A 17,952-nucleotide genomic window follows, 5' to 3' on the forward strand; every position below is an offset into this window, starting at 1 on the left:
TTTACGCCATTCTCCTGCCTCAGGCTCCCGAGTAGCTGGGACTACAGGCGCCCACCACGTCGCCCGGCTAATTTTTTGTATTTTTTAGTAGAGACGGAGTTTCACCGTGTTAGCCAGGATGGTCTCGATCTCCTGACCTCGAGATCCGCCTGTCTCAGCATCCAAAAGTGCTGGGTTTACAGGCTTGAGCCAACGCGCCCGGCCGGTAATTCCAAATCTTAAAACTATCTTTCATTTCTTTGTTCTCAAAAGACAGACCAAAACAAGGCTAGCTCTGTACAAAATAAACTGCCTCTATGGTATGTTCCCTCTGGCCCCCTTACTGCTGCCTCAGACATCACAGTTCAGCTTCTCTGGCTTATTACAGATACAACAGAGAGTAGTGAAGACTACTGAGGTGATGTAGGGCCGTCTGAAGAGCAATAGACCAGGAGTTTGGAGCCTTGAATTCTAATTCTGGTCCTGCCAATAGACTTGCCACAAGTCCTGGAATTCTGCAGTGTCCAAGATGGCCAGTGGTAATAGTCGATCTTTGTTGTATCTGTAATAAGCCACAGAAGGGCTGGGCACGGTCACTTATGCCTGTAATTCCAGCACTTTGGGAGGTCCAGGCTGGCAGATCTCTTGAGCTCAGGAATTCAAGGTCAGCCTGAGCAACATGGTGAAAATCCGTCTCTACCAAAAATACAAAAAATTAGTTGGGTGTGGTGGTGTGCACCTGTAGTCCCAGCTACTGGGGAGGTTGAAGTGGGAGGATCACTTGAGTCCAGGAGGCGGAGGTTGCAGTGAGCCGTGATTGCACCACTATGCTCCAGCCTGGGCGATAGAGCGAGACCCTGTCTCAAAACAACCAACCAACCGACCAACCAACAAGCCAACCAACCAGAGAAGCTGAATTGTGAAGGTTGAGGCAGCAGTAAGTGGGCCAGAGGTTCCATACCATGGAGGCAGCTTATTTTGCACAGAGCTAGCCTTGCTTTGGTCTCTCTTGTGAGAACAAAGGAATGAAAGATGGTTAGAATTTGTTGCCTTTCAGACTTTTCTACTTCTCTGCTTAAGGTAAGGAGCCATAAGTTTGAGTTTGAGTAAACGTCTACATTTTCAGATATGAAATGTGTTCTCTTCACAGTCGTCAGGTACTCACAGGTTGACTGCAGAGGAGAGGAACCAAGCTATACTTGACCTTAAAGCAGCAGGATGGTCGGAATTAAGTGAGAGAGATGCCATCTACAAAGAATTCTCCTTCCACAGTTTTAATCAGGTAATTGTTACAAATTCTTGCTAGGGCTGTGGTCTATTTTGGTCACCGTAGGCTGTAACTCTTTCTGATTCTGCCAGTTGTCTGGTCCCATGCAAATCCAGGATTCAACTCTTCCCTTCTTTAAGAATTCAGTGATAGAGTGACATCCTTGTTGACACTTGCTACCACCCACCTGGGTGATGTTTAGGTCTGGGGGAAGAGGGTGGTTTGTGTTATTTGGAATACAAATTCTGAAACCACTATTGCTTTGATTTGGTGTTGGTTAGGATATGTAGTTTCTTTTGAAATTTCAAATAACATTAAAAGAGAGCGTCAGCTTTTTATTATTGACTATTATTTTTTGAGACAGGGTCTTGCTCTGTTGCCCAGGCTGGAGTGCAGTGGTATGATTGTGGCTTATTGCTGCCTCGACCTCCTGGGCTCAGGTGATCCTCCCACCTCAGCCTCCCAAGTAGCTGGGACTACAGGCATGTGCCATGCCCAGCTAATTTTTGTATTGCTTGGAGACACAGGGTCTGGCTGTGTTGCCCAGACTGGTCTCAAATTCCTGGCTTCAAGCGATCCTCCTGCCTTGGCCTCCCAATGTGCTGGGAATACAGGTATGAGCCACTGTGCCCAGCCTAAGCTTTTTTTTTTCTTTTTTTTCTTTTTTTTTGAGATGGAGTCTCGCTCTGTCGTACAGGCTGGAGTGCAGTGGCGCGATCTCGGCTCACTGCAAGCTCCACCTCCTGGGTTCATGCCATTCTCCTGCCTCAGCCTCCTGAGTAGCTGGGACTATAGGTGCCCACCACCACACCCGGCTAATTTATTGTATTTTTAGTAGAAACAGGATTTTACTGTGTTAGCCAGGATGGTCTCGATCTGCTGATCTCGTGATCCGCCCGCCTCAGCCTCCCAAAGTGCTGGGATTATAGGCATGAGCCACCGCACCCGGCTAAACTTTTTATACTTATCCGAAAGGGGCATGAATAAAACTGGTTGAGGAAGATGTACCTGCTTGACTTATTTTCCCCTACTTTTTCTGGGCCGTTGGTAATTTTTCTTTCTTCCTGCAGTTAAATTTCTATCTCTCAGTCATCTCCCAGGCTGCACCCATTTCCCTGATTGGCTTATTTTCCTCCAGCCCAGTAGCCAGATCCTGAACCTTTTCTTAAAACCTGCCCTCCCTCTTGGAAAGTCAGCTTTCACAAGGTAACTGTTCCATTAGGGACGCACCCTGTTTAGAGAGTCATCTCCCGTGACTTAACCTTCAGTTACTACACCACTGCATTTATATAAGGTAAACGCTTTTGACTATTTTGTTTGTTCAGTTAGCTTGGTAATCCTTTGGACAGATTTATTGTTTTTATTTATATTGGGTGTCGGCATCTAGAAGTCAGAGACCATGTTTGCTTAAATAACTCTGTATTGTACCTAACACAGTTCTGGGTACAAACAGGCATTTGATAAATGCAGACATTGATTAACAGTGTTTGCTAGTTTCTCGAAGGGTGTGTGAGGACCAGATTCACACCAAAGAAACCTTCGGCATGTTTTGCTAGTAAATGCCGTTGGCTCCACTGAGCTGCATGCCCGATTCTGTTCTCTATCCATCTGGCTGCCAGCCTCTGCTGTGAGTCTCCAACTCCTAAGGAAACCTGGACCAAGCAGACTCCCTGTCCCTGCTGCCCCACGTGCTCGACAGCTCTTGTCAGGAGCTTAGCACGCTGTGGCTGGTGGCAGGGAATCCCATTGGTACACTAAGCTTGTGCATAAGCTCTAGGTAGCATTTTCCAAGCTTATTAAAATTCTTACATGTGTACAGCTTGACTTCTTTAAACCTGGCCTAATTTATTGGGCTTGAACATGTGGCTTAAAGTACTTGAGTGGTGTTGCCTCAAGCCCTGCCCATGATTCAGTCCTCCAGCACCATTCTGACCTTGCACTCAGGGTGACTTTCAGCAATGGTAGGGAAGCATACTGGATTGATTGTAACATTATTCACTGGGGCATTTAATTAAGTAGACTTTTTTTTCCCATTCACCCAACTTTTAGGAAAAAGAGGCAAATGACCAGAAAATCAGCTGATGTCAGGGAATGTATTCAGAGAACCAACACTGAGATTATATCCAGGGGTCAGTTTTCCAGCCAGGCTCCTGTGACTTCTGCGTGTACCATGGCCTGTAGTGGTACCGGTGTCCTGACAGTTGTGAGTGCCCTCCAGCGAAACACAACTAGGAACACAGCTACAGTCAAACAAGTTGAGCTTATTGCTTATTGCAGTGAGGGAGAATGCACACCGAAGGGCACCATGGGGTGAGCCAGTATAGGGTTTGGGCTTGTGTAGTGATTTGGGGACTTTGCTCTGGATTAGATGCTGTCAGGAAATGGGTAATTCTGTCATTTAGTGTTTTAATAAATTGTATCTATAGGGAGAGTAGATTAAAGTGGTGCCAAAGCTGAAATTGAAGAAGCAGCAATAGTCACTCGTTAGCTGGGAGAGGAGGATGTTTGGTATTTTGTGGCTTGGACAGTGTTCATGTTTTGTTTGTGTTCAGATATTGCAGAGTGGTCTTGTTTTTGCCTTCATCTATCATGGTCACAGAGTGGCCTTGTCTGATGTTGGTGTTGATGTTCGAAAGGAGAGGACCAAGGACTGGTTGATAGTACCAGGCCAGCGCCCAGGTATCAGGAGCTGCTTTTCTCTTGCTCACAACTAGTGAGTAGAGTAGTGACCCTCTGGCACTGACAGGTCATCATTCATCTTTCATCTAGGACAGAAAAGCTATTGTTTTTTATTGTAACAACAGCATAACATTAAAATAGGATGGCGTAAATAAAAAAAATTTCCAATCGCAACTACTTTCATTTTTCTTTGTTCCCTTCTGGTCTTTCTCCATGGATGTTTGTTTGCCAAGTATGCCAGAGCATGCCAGTTATACATGTGATTACATTTTTTTAAAAAAATTTAATTTTATCATAAAATATTTATTAATTCAACAAAGATTTATTAAGCATTTTCTGTGTGCTAGGTACTACTCTTAAGCTCATACAGTTCCCATCCCACTGGGAAGGTAGACAATAAACAGATGAATAGGAAATATAATTTCAGCTAGTGATGAGTACCCTGAAGAATATATGCTTCTCCTAGCATAGGTGGATGAAGTAGCCATAGGCATCAGTTGCTGTTAGCCTCCTGTTTCTACCCTCGATGGTGGTACACGGGCTCCACAGTGCATCATGGGTGAATGGGCAGTATGTTGGTGACAGACAGTGACTCCGTAAGCAGACAAGAGCACGACAGTGGTGGGACTCGAGGCAGGGAGTTTCCACACTAGGAGTGCTTGGACCCAGACAGGGTGGGGTTGGCATTTGTAAAGGAACTTTGCTTTTTTTGTTGTTCCTGTAGACAGAAGGTGGGAGAGGTCTGCAAGTGACATATAAACTTAGGTGTTTGGTAACTGCAGAATGTCTGTGTTGAAAGAACAAAATGTAAGGTAGAAATGTGGGTGTAAGTGTCCCATAAAGACAGATTTTGTTATGCATTGACATGTATGAGATGAACTGGAAGCTTACAAAATCTGAGGAAATTTTAAGCTTAAAAGTAGGTGCAGAAGGTGAGGCTTTGGAACCTAGGAAATAACTACTACAGGTGCCAGCAGGTGGAGCCCTCCAGGGCGGGAGCCCAGCCAGGCCAGGCAGCAACACCCCTTTCTGCCCTGCAGAAGGCTGTCCCTGTTCTTTCACTGCTGAATACCTGGGGCCACCCTTGTTCAGCCTGGAAATAAGCTCAGGATCAGGACTAGGTAAGTGGCAGTGACTGGGCACCTGGGTGAATGATAAATTTTGCGTGTAGGACGTGAGGAGTTTCCAATGGTGATTCAGGAGGAAGGGACCAAGCTTTATGAGAATCAGCTGTGGTTCTCTGCAGAGGCGCTCCTGGGCCCTGTCTCTGCTTTCTTTGGTGGGCCTGCCCAGCAGGGCATTCAGTCGTATTGGATGGAATCAGATGAGCTGGTTAATATTCAGGGCAAGGTCCAAGCTTTATTGGTTCTGTATCTTGTTTGACACCCTCACCTTTTGGTTGCTGTGCTGCTGCCACTGAAGCTTTCTGGAGCTTCAGCGGGAGGGAGGAGGAGTGCTTTGGGCGCACAGGCTGGGTTGGTGGTACTCAGCACATCCTAGCAGCAGTAGCACCATATGTGACTTTGGGGTTTGTAAAATGTTTCTTTTCCTGTGCCCACAGAGATTCCCGCATAGAGCAGTTCAAAGTTACTGTTGCTGCCTTACTTTATAAAAATGTTTTATTGAGGAATTTGATAATAGGCTTATGTTGAACATTTTGAAACACTTAGTGAAGTCAAAGGCTTGATGATACCAGAAGAAAGACAACTGCTGATGAAAGTCATAACAATCCTCCACAGGATATTGGTGGAGGTCTCGATAGCTCTCATTGTGAATGAATTAGTTTGGGTTTGATTGTTCTTTGTTGTGCACATCAAAGTTATGAGTGAGTAATGCATCTGTGCACTCTTGAAAGAGGATATTCTACCTGTGGAGGGTAGGGAAGCACTCCCAAAGAGGATGCCTGTGGCCTGGGCGTCATATGGATTAGAAAATGTCATTTTGTGCTGGGCACAGTGGCTCACACCTATAATCCCAGCACTTTGGGAGGCCGAGGCAGGTGGGTCACCTGAGGTCAGGAGTTCAAGACCAGCCTGGCCAAAATGGCAAAACCACTTGTCTACTAAAAATACAAAAATTAGCTGGGTGTGGTGGAAGGTGCCTGTAATCCCAGCTACTTGGGAGGCTGAGGCAGGAGAATGGCTTGAGCCTGGGAGGCGGAGGTTGCTGTGAGCAGAGATCACGGCACTGCACTCCATCCTGGGCGACTGAGTACTCCATCTCAAAAAATAAAATAAAATGTCGTTTTGATTTTAAAGTATAATCTAATGTTTGTGTGTCTGGCACCAGGTAAAGTGAAAACTCGTATGGCTATCACACACACTAGCTTGCATTTAACATGTGCCCATGATTGGCTTTGTAACCACAGCAGACTAGAAACCTGAGAAAGTGTTCATAATTTTCATTGGAATAGAATAGAGACACTCATATTTTAGCAAACTTTACCTAAAATGTGAGACGCTAGTAAAAATATCTGTGTAGTGTTCATGTTGGTGTTCCCTTTGGAGTTCTTCCTGAGCAGGACCATGTTGATGCTCCCAGGAGGTGGCTAGAATGTCAGTGTTGGCGTCCACCAGGGTAGGGGAATAAGAGCCTGAAATGTTATCATTTGGAGCTTTGTTGCTGCTGCTTGTGTTGTACAATAGGTCTAGACCTGGTGTGTATTTGTAAAAACGCGTGCAATAGATAGATGAGGAATGTAAAACAGGTGTCAACAATGCAAATATGACACCACACTGCACTGTGAAAACACTATGGTCCTTACAGCATCCTTTAATAAAAATGGACTTTTAACTGCATCATTTTCTCTTAGTCGTGTAGTAAATCTTCTGTTTACAGAACTTAGCCTGAGTATTTTGAAAAAGTCAAGCAGCCAAGAAGTATGATTTCCTCAACAGTCTTTGTCTTGCCCTTTTACAGATGGAGTAAAATCAGGTGTGTAAAAAATAAAAAAGCAGTTTGAGCTGACGTGAAAGGTATTTCAGATTTATGCTTTGCAGATGATATTGGTATGATTAATGCATTCATTGCCTTTTTTTATTGCTTTTCACAGATAATGTACATGATGCATGGAAAATGTTGTGGGTTTAAATCTGTGCCAGGTTTAGACTGTGAATATCAACAGATGTTATCATATAAATACCATAATTATTATAAAATAAAAAATTTGTCATGAAATGCAGTGACATAAATTTCATTTATGTAAATTGCTTTCATTAGTATAAAACCTTAGTGTAGCTGTTAGGGTTTGTGAAGCACTTTAGATGAGATTAACTTGGTATAAAGTGGTCACAAATGGGTTGCTTTAAATTTAACTGACAAGAAAATCACACTCAAAACTTAGGAAATTACTGAGGCATTTGCCTGCATTGCTGGTACCGCTTAAATAGGTTGACTATGAATTAATAACAATAGACTGCTGGCTCAATAATTGCAGAAAATAATTGAAAGGAGACCTTAAATAATAACTTGAAAGTATTTTGGTCTTGCTCTTTTCTGTTCTGTTTCTGTTTTTCTTTGGTATGCCTGCCCACTGCTTCAGTACTGCCATTTTCAACAGCTTTCGGGTTTGCACAGCAGGAGTTTTGTCAATAGTTGTGGTGCGTTAGGGCCGTGACACAGAACTTGCATTTAGATGTGTCAGAATACAAATATTGGGTGCCTGATGGAGCAGCTGTAGCAGCTGAACAGCCACTATGTTCTTAGCAGAAACAGTGCTGCAGTGACATTCCTGTGGCTGGGTAGCGGCCAGTTGCTTTCTGCCCTCAGGAGGGATTTGGTCCAGCAGTGTGGACAGGTGGCTGAGGTTCTTCTTCCTGGCTCTGAGCTCTCTGTGTTGTGCTCTTTTTCTTACATCCTTTTAAACAAAACAAAGCAGTAATATTTTGTCCCCTGTGTTGCAGAGAATTACTATTATATTGCGCTTTTGATCTCGGTTGGAGTGGGGCATTCTGACTCATTTACTGAATTTCGCAGAAGGACACTAAACCAGATTGAGATCATGGAATTACTTGTGGTCATACTGGGTCATGTCACAGTCACCAGATGCCAGACTCACATCTCTGGTTCCCACAGCAACATTTTTAGATCCTACTGTGACATAGAAAGGTTGTTTTTTTGTTTTTGTTGTTTTAGGCGAGATCTTGTTTTCCAAGGACTACTTGCTGGATTAGTTTTCTCCCTTAAATGGGTTTTACCATACTTCCCAGAGGAAGAGAATATTCGCCAGCCGAAACAAACAAAGCTGTACTTGTTTGGGAGTAGCCCAGGTATCACTGTTGAGCAATCAAAGGTCATTTAATTGTATCATTAAAATCAATCCTATCAAAACAGCAAATGCTGCTGTTGACTCTGTTTGCTCGCGTGCTCTCTGCCAACAGGGCAGGATGCAGGCTTTTTTTTTTTTGAGATGGAGTCTCTCTCTGTCACTTAGGCTGGAGTGCAATGGTGTGATCTTGGCTCACTGTAACCTCCACCTCCCAGGTTCAAGCGATTCTCCCGCCTCAGCCTCTCAAGTAGCAGGGATTACAGGCACCCGCCACCAAGCCTGGCTAATTTTTTTTTATTTTTAGTAGAGATGGCATTTCACCATGTTGGCCAGGCTGGACTTGAACGCCTGAGCTCAAGTGATCCGCCTGCCTTGGCCTCCCAAAGTGCTGGGATTACAGGCGTGAGCCCAGCTGCTGAGGCTTTTTGCTATATCATACATCAAACTGACTTCAAGTGCTCTGTCCTTGCCATCGCAGCCCTGTCTGTGGACATGCACCAGGTGTGTGGAGCAGCCCCAGGCTGGCTGGGCCAGGAGTCACATGGTGTGGTTCTGTCAGGATTAGTGAACCCAGCGGAGCTGTTGGGCTTGCATCCACTGAGGGGCAAGTGCCGCTCTGGATCCAAGGTGCGGAAGGAGGAAGATGCACTAGAAGGACTTGGTTTCATTTCTGCCCAGAAGATCTCCTAGTTTTGTTGGGGAGGTGGCACATCTGAATTGCACAAGGTGACTGATTTTTTCATCTCACCATGTTAGTCAGGTACTAAAATGTGAAGTGCTGTGCTAATGAGCCCCAGGAGGTGCACTCCAGGGTGGCTGCTGCCTGCAGAAGGGGGGTTTCGAGTTGGTTCTTGAAAGTCCGATATGTGGTTGTAAGGGAAGGCACTAAGGGAGACGTTAGCAGGTGGCATAGGTCAAGGACAGGGAGTAAGAGGACGTACCTTGTCTGCAGTGTGCTAGGAAATGAGTGTCCTAAGATGGGTTCAGTGAGCTGGGCTACAGAGTACGGTGCGGGGGTTCCTGTGGTGTACTCTCCTGGGGTAGCTTTCCCACCAGTTTAGGGTGTCTGAAAGCAAACTCTTGTCTCTCTAACTGTCCTTCAAATGGCTTGTTCCTCTCAGGAGCCGCACCACCGTCCTCTAAAGCACCTAGACCTGAAATGGAACAATTATCCTGGTGATTTGTTACCAAGAACTGGTCAGTCGTCCTGTAGTGCCTTTCACAGGACTGCTGCTGGCCTGGATACAGCTGCCTTCCCTCTAGAGTTCTGGTAGGAGCTCCCTGGCCACATGTTACATTTAGGCTCTCCTTGCTCCCACTGGCCTGCGTGCCACTTTGACATGAGCAAGTTGGTCTCTTCTCAGATAATCTCACTGCCTTCCAATTATATTTTATAGGGCATGCTTCATCTTCTCAGAGGTTTTCAAAGCTGCCCACAGCCCAGCCCTAAGCCTACCTCGAATTACTTTGCAAGAAGCCTCTTTCCTCAGAGATTAGAACTGTAATGTACATGAGAGGTCACCTAGTCATCTCTTTAACTGAAGAAGTGGGGAAAACAAGGCTCAAGGCCACAAAAATTAGTGGCCATGCTGGAATTGGAACCAAGACGCCATCTCAGTTCAGTGTTTTTTTTGTTTTTGTTTTGTTTTGTTTTTAGAGATGGGGTCTTGTTCTGTCACCCAGGTTGGAGTACAGTGGCATGATCATATCTCACTGCAGCCTGGAACTCGTGGGCTCAGGCAGTCCCCCTGCCTCAGTCTCCTGTGTAGCTGGGATTACAGGTGTGAGCCACCACACCCAGCTCCTCAGTTCAGTTCTTTTCTTCCTTTATTCAAACTGTTCTTCTCCTTTCCATGCTCCATCTCACCCTATCCCGCCCCTTCTGTTCACATCCCACCTATTTCTAGAAAGTTTTTCTTGATTTTTATGCACTTAACAATAAGGAGTTATTGAACACTTACTGTAGGCTAGACACTGTGCCAGACACTGAGGTATAGCAGTTAACAAAGCCGGTACTGTCCCCATCCTCACAGAGTATACAGTGTAGTGGGGGAGGGAGAATGTAAACAAAGAAAAAAGTGAATATATAATTACAAGTTATGCTAAGTGCCAGCAAGGAAAATATTAACAGCAAATGGTTAGTGAACACTTAAACTATGGGCCATGGCACTGTGGGAAGGACTTTACATGTATTCACTCATTTAATCTTCACAGAACCCTATGAAATAGATTTTCCAAATTTTACAGAGGAGGAAACTGAGACTTAGACTAAGCGACTTGCCCAAGGTCTCACAGCTAGTAAGTGTGGAGTCAGGATTGGATTCCAGGCAATCCATACTGTTAGTGGCTTAGATACTGCCTCTGCATCAGAAAGGGCTGCTGTGAGAGAGAATAATGGGAAGACCTAATTCTCTTTGAGGATCATGGTCAGGGAAGGAATAAGCTGATGCATTGAAAAGATCAATCAGAGGATAGAGTAGAGGGGAAAGAAGTTAAATCAAGGAGAGTAGTAAGGAGGCTGTCACATCTTTCCAGGTGAGAGATCATCACTGGGGTGGACATAGCATGAGATTGTGAACTGGGACAGTGACAGAGGAGGGGTGGAGAAGTATAGAGCCTGGAGCTTTAGGAGTTTACATGAGCAGAAACCAGTGGTAGCACACATAATTCTTATAGAAAATGCAGATATAAAGAGAATACTCACGTTTCTCTGACTAGGAGTGGTAATGGATGGTAAGGAAGAAGAGTGAAGGGTATTAAGAATGACTCCTAGGCTGGGTGCAGTGGCTCAAGCCTGTAATCCCAGCACTTTGGGAGGCCAACACAGGCGGATCACGAGATCGGGATATCGAGACCATCCTGGCTAACGTGGTGAAACCCCGTCTCTACTAAAAATACAAAAAAGTTAGCTGGGTGTGGTGGCAGGTGCCTGTAGTCTCAGCTACTTGGGAGGCTGAGGCAGGAGAATGGCATGAACCTGGGAGGCAGAGCTTGCAGTGAGCCGAGATCACGTCACTGCACTCCAGCCTGGGCGACAGAGCAAGACTCCGTCTCAACAAAAAAAAAAAAAAAAAAGAATGACTCCCACATTTCGGGCCTGGAGGAAATAGGTGGCTGGAAGTGATATTTACTGAGCTGGGGAAGTGTGGGAGAGGAATGGGTTTGGGATGCAGGGATCAAGATTACTGGTTTGGACACTGTTACATGGGAGTGCTGTGAGACTTCCAAATGTCAGCTTCCAGAAAATTTATGTCTGAATTAGAAAGCCAGAGGTAAGGTCTGGGTTGGAGATAACTGGAGAATCATAGGTATGTATGGAAAAAAGCCAAGGTAATAGATGAGGTGACTCAAGAAGAAATTATAGTGGGAGAAGAGAGGATGGCTCAGGACTTGGTCCATTTAGGGGTGAGTTAGAAGAAGAGGAGCTGGCAAAGACAAGAAAGATTTGTTAGAGAAACGGAAAAAGGCTGCTGGGTCATGCCTGTAATCCCAGCATTTTGGGAGGCCAAGGCGGGAGAATTACTTGAGGCCAGGAGTTTGAGGCTGCAGTGAGCTGTGATTGTGCCACTGCACTGCAACCTGGGTGATAGAGCGAGACCTTGTCTCAAAAAAAAAAAAAAAAAAAAAGGAAGAAAATCAGCTCAGTGTCATGTCACAGAATCCAAAAGAATATGGTGTTTCAAAAGGAGGGAAGTATCAATTCTGCTGAGACACCATGACCATAGCAAAGATGGTTTCGGTGGGTGGGGCACAGGCCAGCCTGGAGAGGAGGTGGAGCTCATATGCTTTATACAGCTCTGATAGTCTCAGACATTAGTCTGTTGTCTTTCTTTCTATTCAGAATTCACTCCTAGAGTTATCTTATACTTGTTTATGGTGTTCTTTCAGGCTTATTTTTTAAATTAAAAAAATTGTTTTTAGAGATGGAGTCTTCCTCTGTCATCCAGGCTTGAGTACAGTGGTGTGATTGTAGCTCACTGCAGCCTCTGACTCCTGGGCTCAAGTGATCCTCCTGCCTCAGCCTCCCAAGTAGATTGGACTACAGGCACATGCCACCATGCCTGGCTAATTTTTAAAACATTTTTTGTAGAGACAAGGTCTCACTATGTTGCCTAAGTTGGTCTTGCACTCCTGACCTCAACAATCCTCTCACCCCAACCTCCCAAAATATTGGGATTATAGGCATGAGCCATTGTTCCCAGGCCAACCTTGTTTTGATATTAATTAAACATCTTAGAGCTTTGATATAGGGCCTATCAATGTTAGAGCCAGAAAGGATGGGGCAACTGAAGCCCAGGGGTAATGTGGTTTGCCCAGGGTGACAACAAACTAGTGGCAAAGTTAGGACGAGACTGAATGCAACTTAGATTATGAACAGGGTTGTGTAACTGTTTACCTGTGTCGCTCTCCAGCTAAGGTGTAAGCACCTTGAGGACAGAGACTTGGGTTGTACCTGTGTACATCTCCCATAGTACCTAGCCCAAGGTTACCTAGTTGTATTTTGAATGCATGAGGGCCCCTGATTTGGTTCACCATGGGTGATCCTAGTCAATGTACTTAGCCCCAGGAGAACATAGTGTTTCATCTTTTGTTCCCTACAGGATACATACAACCCTCTCTCACTGGGGACTTTTCCTCTCACTCATCTCCTTACTCTTAGACATCAATGATTCCTAATGGTGACCAGCTTATCTGGCTACTAAGTTGCCGTGTCTGAGAGATGAGAGAGAGTGCTCTGTAGTGCCACAGGGCGCTTCAGAGAACTGCGGCATTGATTGTGCCTTTGTTCTGCATGCAGTATTGAGACATCAGAGAAGAAAATGGGCTGCTCATGGTGTCTCTAGTCAATTGCCTCCAATCATGAGAGACTAAGACTGGCATTCAGTATTTTAGCACCACAGTTTCAGCCACCCACAACCGCAGCAGCCACAATCGGTTGAGAATATTGATGTCCTGAGGACCCGTGGCAGATTCTTCTAAGACTCGACCAAATACCACACTGGGAGGCTGCCACAGGCCTGTTCGCTGACTATCCATTAGACATTCATTTCTGTTTCAAGACAATTCTTTAATCTCAAATTATTTCTTTTCTTTTCCTTTTCTATGACCACTGGTTCAGCATTCTTGGCTGATTTTTCTTTTTCTTTTTTTTTTTTTGAGACAGAGTCTCGCTCTGTCGCCCAGGCTGCAGTGCAGTGGCATGATCTCGGCTCACTGTAACCTCCACCTCCCAGGTTCACGCCATTCTCCTGCCTTAGCCTCCTGAGTAGCTGGGACTACAGGCATCCGCCACCGTGCCTGGCTAATTTTTTTGTATTTTTAGTAGAGACGGGATTTCACCACGTTAGCCAGGATGGTCTCGATCTCCTGACCTCGTGATATGCCCGCCTTGGCCTCCCAGCACTTTGGCCACCCGCGCCCAGCCTTCTTTTGCTTTTTTAAAAAATCTTGGTGGTGTGCTATAAAGAAAAGCTAAAATATATTGGCAGTATTTTTGAGGAATTAATTTTAGAAATTTGGATATAAAAATGTTGCTTTAAGGTCATTCTGTACACAGGTAACTCTTAATATTGCATCATTTATCTGAAATGCAGCCAAATCAGTTTTCTTTGTGACAGATTAGAGGGTTACAAAGTATTTTATGAACTAATGAGTGTTTGAGTGTTTATTGGGTGTAGTAGCTCACTGTTAGGTGACCTATGAAATAACATAGGTTGTTTCATTGAAGCTTCCCAGCAGCCTTCTAAAGTTAGGTGTTCGTATCCCCATTTTGCTAATGGTGGAAAAGTCAGGGAAGTTAAAGAGCTTGCTCAAACTTACAGAGGAAGTGGGCAGTGGGACCATCATTCCAAGGCCAGATATCCCACCCTAAGGTGACCCCCTCTTTTCTTAACACAAGTCTGTGTTTTGAAGGATTGTGGAATAACAAAGGATGTGGATTGCACTTTTGTTTAGGAATGTCTTGGAGCTTTGAATGGGCAACTCTGCTATTCAGAATTGAGTCTGTTTCTTCTGTTTAGGAAGAAATGTTTATTTTGGAGTGCTTAAAGGAGACTGTATGTTATTTTCATGTTTTGAAGAAAAAGATTGCCAGCTACTGAAAGGAATTTGACTTGTAAATTGATACATGGTTCCCTATGCCCTACCCTGAAAGCATTAGTTTATAATACTGGATTGATCAGTGATCCGTTCTAAGTCTATTACAGATTGGAGGTGAGCTTCTGCCTAGAGGGGAAAGTCACTTCCGGTTAGGTCTGCAGAGAGCAGCTGAAAACTATTTGGAGAATTGGAACTCTGCATAGAGAAGATAAATATCGAAGCCACTAACCATATAGCTGTGGATACAGATGTAAAGAAGAGGGGGCCATTTTAATTCTGAGTTTCTTTAAAAAAATTTTTTTTTGTTTCTTTTTATTGTTTTTTAAGAGAGGAGGTCTCTGTTGCTTAGGTTGGAGTGCAGTGACGTGATCATCGCTCACTGTAGCCTCAAATTACTGGGCTCAAGCGATCCTCCTATTTCTGCCTCCTAAGTAGCTGGGACTACAGGTGCATGCCACATTGTCTGGCTATTTTATTTTATTGTTTTGAGGTGGAATCTTGCTCTGTCATCCAGGCTGGAGTGCAGTGGTGTGATCTCAGCTCACTGCAACCTCCGCCTCCTGGGTTCAAGCGATTTGCCTGCATCAGCTTCTCAAGTAGCTGGGATTATAGTCATGTGCCACCACGCCCAGCTAATTTTTGTATTTTTAGTAGAGACGGGGTTTCACCATGTTGTCCAGGCTGGTCTCGAACTCTTGACCTCAAGTGATCCCCCTGCCTTGGCCTCCCAAAGTGCTGGGATTATAGGCATAAGCCATGCCCAGCCCTGGCTAATTTTTTAATTTTACTTTTTTTTTGGCAGAGATGGGATCTCACTGTGTTGCCCAGGCTGGTCTTGAATTCCTGGCCTCAAGTGATCCTCCCATCTTGGCCTCCCAAAGTGCTGTGATTACAGGTGAGAGTCACCACACCTGGCCAATTCAGAGTTTCTTAAAGTATGATTCTGTTATGTAAGCTTGTGGGTGAGTCTCTTCCATTTTTCTATGTGTTTAAAACTGCAAGCTTTGAATAGAAGAGTTTAGCATTTATAGGTTACTCATACTCCACAGAGATCCACCAGGCCTCTCATTCTAATAGGAATGATACCCTCCTGTTAACATTTGAGTGGCATGTTTGACTGGTAAATAAAATTTTTTATGATTGCATAATATGTTTTATAATTTGGAAAAACAGAAAAGTATAAAGAAGAAAAATATAACTGTAATCTTTCTACTCACTTAAAAACGGTACCTGTGAATGTGTATTTGTGTGAATGTTTATGTATGTATATATATTTGGGATCATATTATAGATACTTTTTGGTCAGTTGCTTTTTTCATTTCATGTATAGTGAATATTTTCACATCAGTAAAATATTTTACCTCATGATTTTTTGTTTTCTTTTTTGAGATAGGGTCTCACTGTGTCACCTAGGCTGGAGTGCCGTAGCGCCATCTCAGCTCACTGCAGCCTCTATCTTCTGAGCTCAGATGATCCCCCTACCTCAGCCTCCTGAGTAGCTGGGACTACAGGCATGTTCCAGCTGGCTAATTTTTGTATTTTTTGCAGAGACTGGGTTTCGCCATGTTGCCCAAGCTGGTCTTGAACTCCTGGGCTTAAGCAGTTCACCCACCTCAGCCTCCCAAAGTTCTGGAACTGTAGGCATGAGCCACTGCGGCTGGCTTACCACATGATTTTGAATGGTGGGAGATATATAAATTATTCCGTTGAACAAAAAAGCCATATTTAGTTTAGCCCATCCCTTTCTACAGTAATCGTCCTCACAGAAGAGGCTTTGTGAGTCCACCTTTTCTAAATGCTCCGTATTAATGCTGTCAGTTGGACACAAAAGTGTCAGGGAGCTGTACCAGGTGGTTCCTGCTAAAGATACTCAGGATCTCTATGCCCATTGAGATCAGGCATAGATCCACTCACCTGTTAAAAAAGTAAATAGAAATCATCACCTAGATAGAATTGATCCACTGAAGCTAAAAAATCAAGCCCTTCAAGTTACTTGAGACAGCCAGAAGGAAAATGTTATGTTATAGGGCTTTGTAGCCACCATTCTCACAGCTTAGTGCAATGGTGTAGGAAATATTTTCACAGAAATGTTTCTCTTTTAGAGAGTTTTTTCAGATAAAGAAGGCTTGTTTAATTCAGGAAGAGTTATTTCATAGGAAATTAAATCTTTGTAAATCCTCTATCACATTTCCACACTTGCTAGTTCTGTGGCAAATGATGGCTTTCAAGTGGTTCAGGAAGGGTTTCTTGAAAGCAAACAATTCCATGTTTTATATGTATTTGTGTTTTTATTTTTGAATTGGATGAGTTAAAAGACATGTACTTTCCCTTTGTATTTGTCTCTGGGTGATGTTGCTGGTTCTCAAACTCAGAATGGGAATTAATTACTTATAATGATGTTTTAAAAAAAATTTCACTTGGTGAAAATGTTTTCTTGGACCTGATGAATGACCCCAAAGAACTTTTACAACACAACCAGTGAGGTTGGGCAGGCGCTGGAGAGTGGCTGCTGCTTAGAGATCAGTAATTGTTACATCATGGTTTGGTACGCTCAGTGGTGTCTAATCAGGTCGTGTGCTTGGGAACCATGAAATAATTCTCTTTTCAAGTCTTAGTGCATCATTTTTTCCAACATTGATCAAAGATTGGAAAACTAGTATTATATTTGTAGCCAGGGTATTCATAACTGTCTTGCATTCTTAATCTTTTGGCTTTTTGGTTGAAATACATCTACGCCTCTTAAATATTGAAAGCATAATATCCTTTAACCTACAACTGCAGAGTTAAAATGAATTTTATGTGAAATATTTAGTTGTGGACCACATCTTCAGCTTTTTATATGCCACAGTGGTCTTGTTTTTTTCCCTTCCATTGTCTGATAGTGAGGTCATTTTCAGTCCTCTGAGAAATTCTATTCCCAGCCAGATGCGGCTCATATATTAAAAGTAGCACCTGTGGCTAATATCACAGCAGCTTACCATAAATTTACATGGTAACTAGGATTATATCTGTCAAGACTGTTAAAAAACATCTAGATTTAATTTGATTTCCAGTATTGTAGAAGCTATCCAACATTTTGCTTCATAACTATATTTTAAAAGTTAAAAATCACTCCATTGTTAAGTTTTATAGCACTCCTAGTGCCCATTAAGTTGATTTGTTCAATGGAGGTCAGAGTAAAGCAACTTGGCTACATTAAGATCGGAAACCAACCCATTTGTGACAAATTTAGTCCTTTCGTGTGAATCTTCTCAATGTTTCTGCACTGATTGGATTCAGGTGTAGCTTATGTCAGTAGCATTTAACCTCAAAAGAATGAGCAATCTGATTGGGTTGTTGTAAATTATGAAGCATTTTGCTTTTGCGGGTTTAAATGTAACTGTTGCCTCTGCTGCCCGTGCCTGACTGCACCACTGCATCTGCCTAAACACGAGTGGTTTGGGTTTGAAGACATCTCAGAAAATTGGGGTACATGCCCTCATCCCTTTCCCTCCTTTATGTGACCTTCCTAAACTCCTTTATTCCCCATTATCCTTTGAGTCATCTCCCACATGTTACGATTTGCACACCTGCAGTTATAAAATTATTTTGGGGTGTCATTATATCATGTTGTTCACCAACTTTCCAGCATTTATGAATACAATAATGATTTACTGTAAAT

The 17,952-nt window shown here is 43.7% G+C and overlaps 1 protein-coding gene across 1 annotated transcript in view; it reads left to right on the plus strand.

Moving 5' to 3' along the window:
• PCBD2 (pterin-4 alpha-carbinolamine dehydratase 2) overlaps nt 1–17,952 on the plus strand; it is a 49,497-nt gene that overhangs the window by 4,106 nt on the left and 27,439 nt on the right. Inside the window, exon 2 of the mRNA XM_025388150.1 lies at nt 1,130–1,261. Within this exon, the coding sequence (XP_025243935.1) occupies nt 1,130–1,261 (132 nt within the window). The remainder of the gene's footprint in view (nt 1–1,129; nt 1,262–17,952) is intronic.

Source organism: Theropithecus gelada, chromosome 6, assembly GCF_003255815.1.
Source record: "Theropithecus gelada isolate Dixy chromosome 6, Tgel_1.0, whole genome shotgun sequence".
NCBI lineage: Eukaryota > Metazoa > Chordata > Mammalia > Primates > Cercopithecidae > Theropithecus > Theropithecus gelada.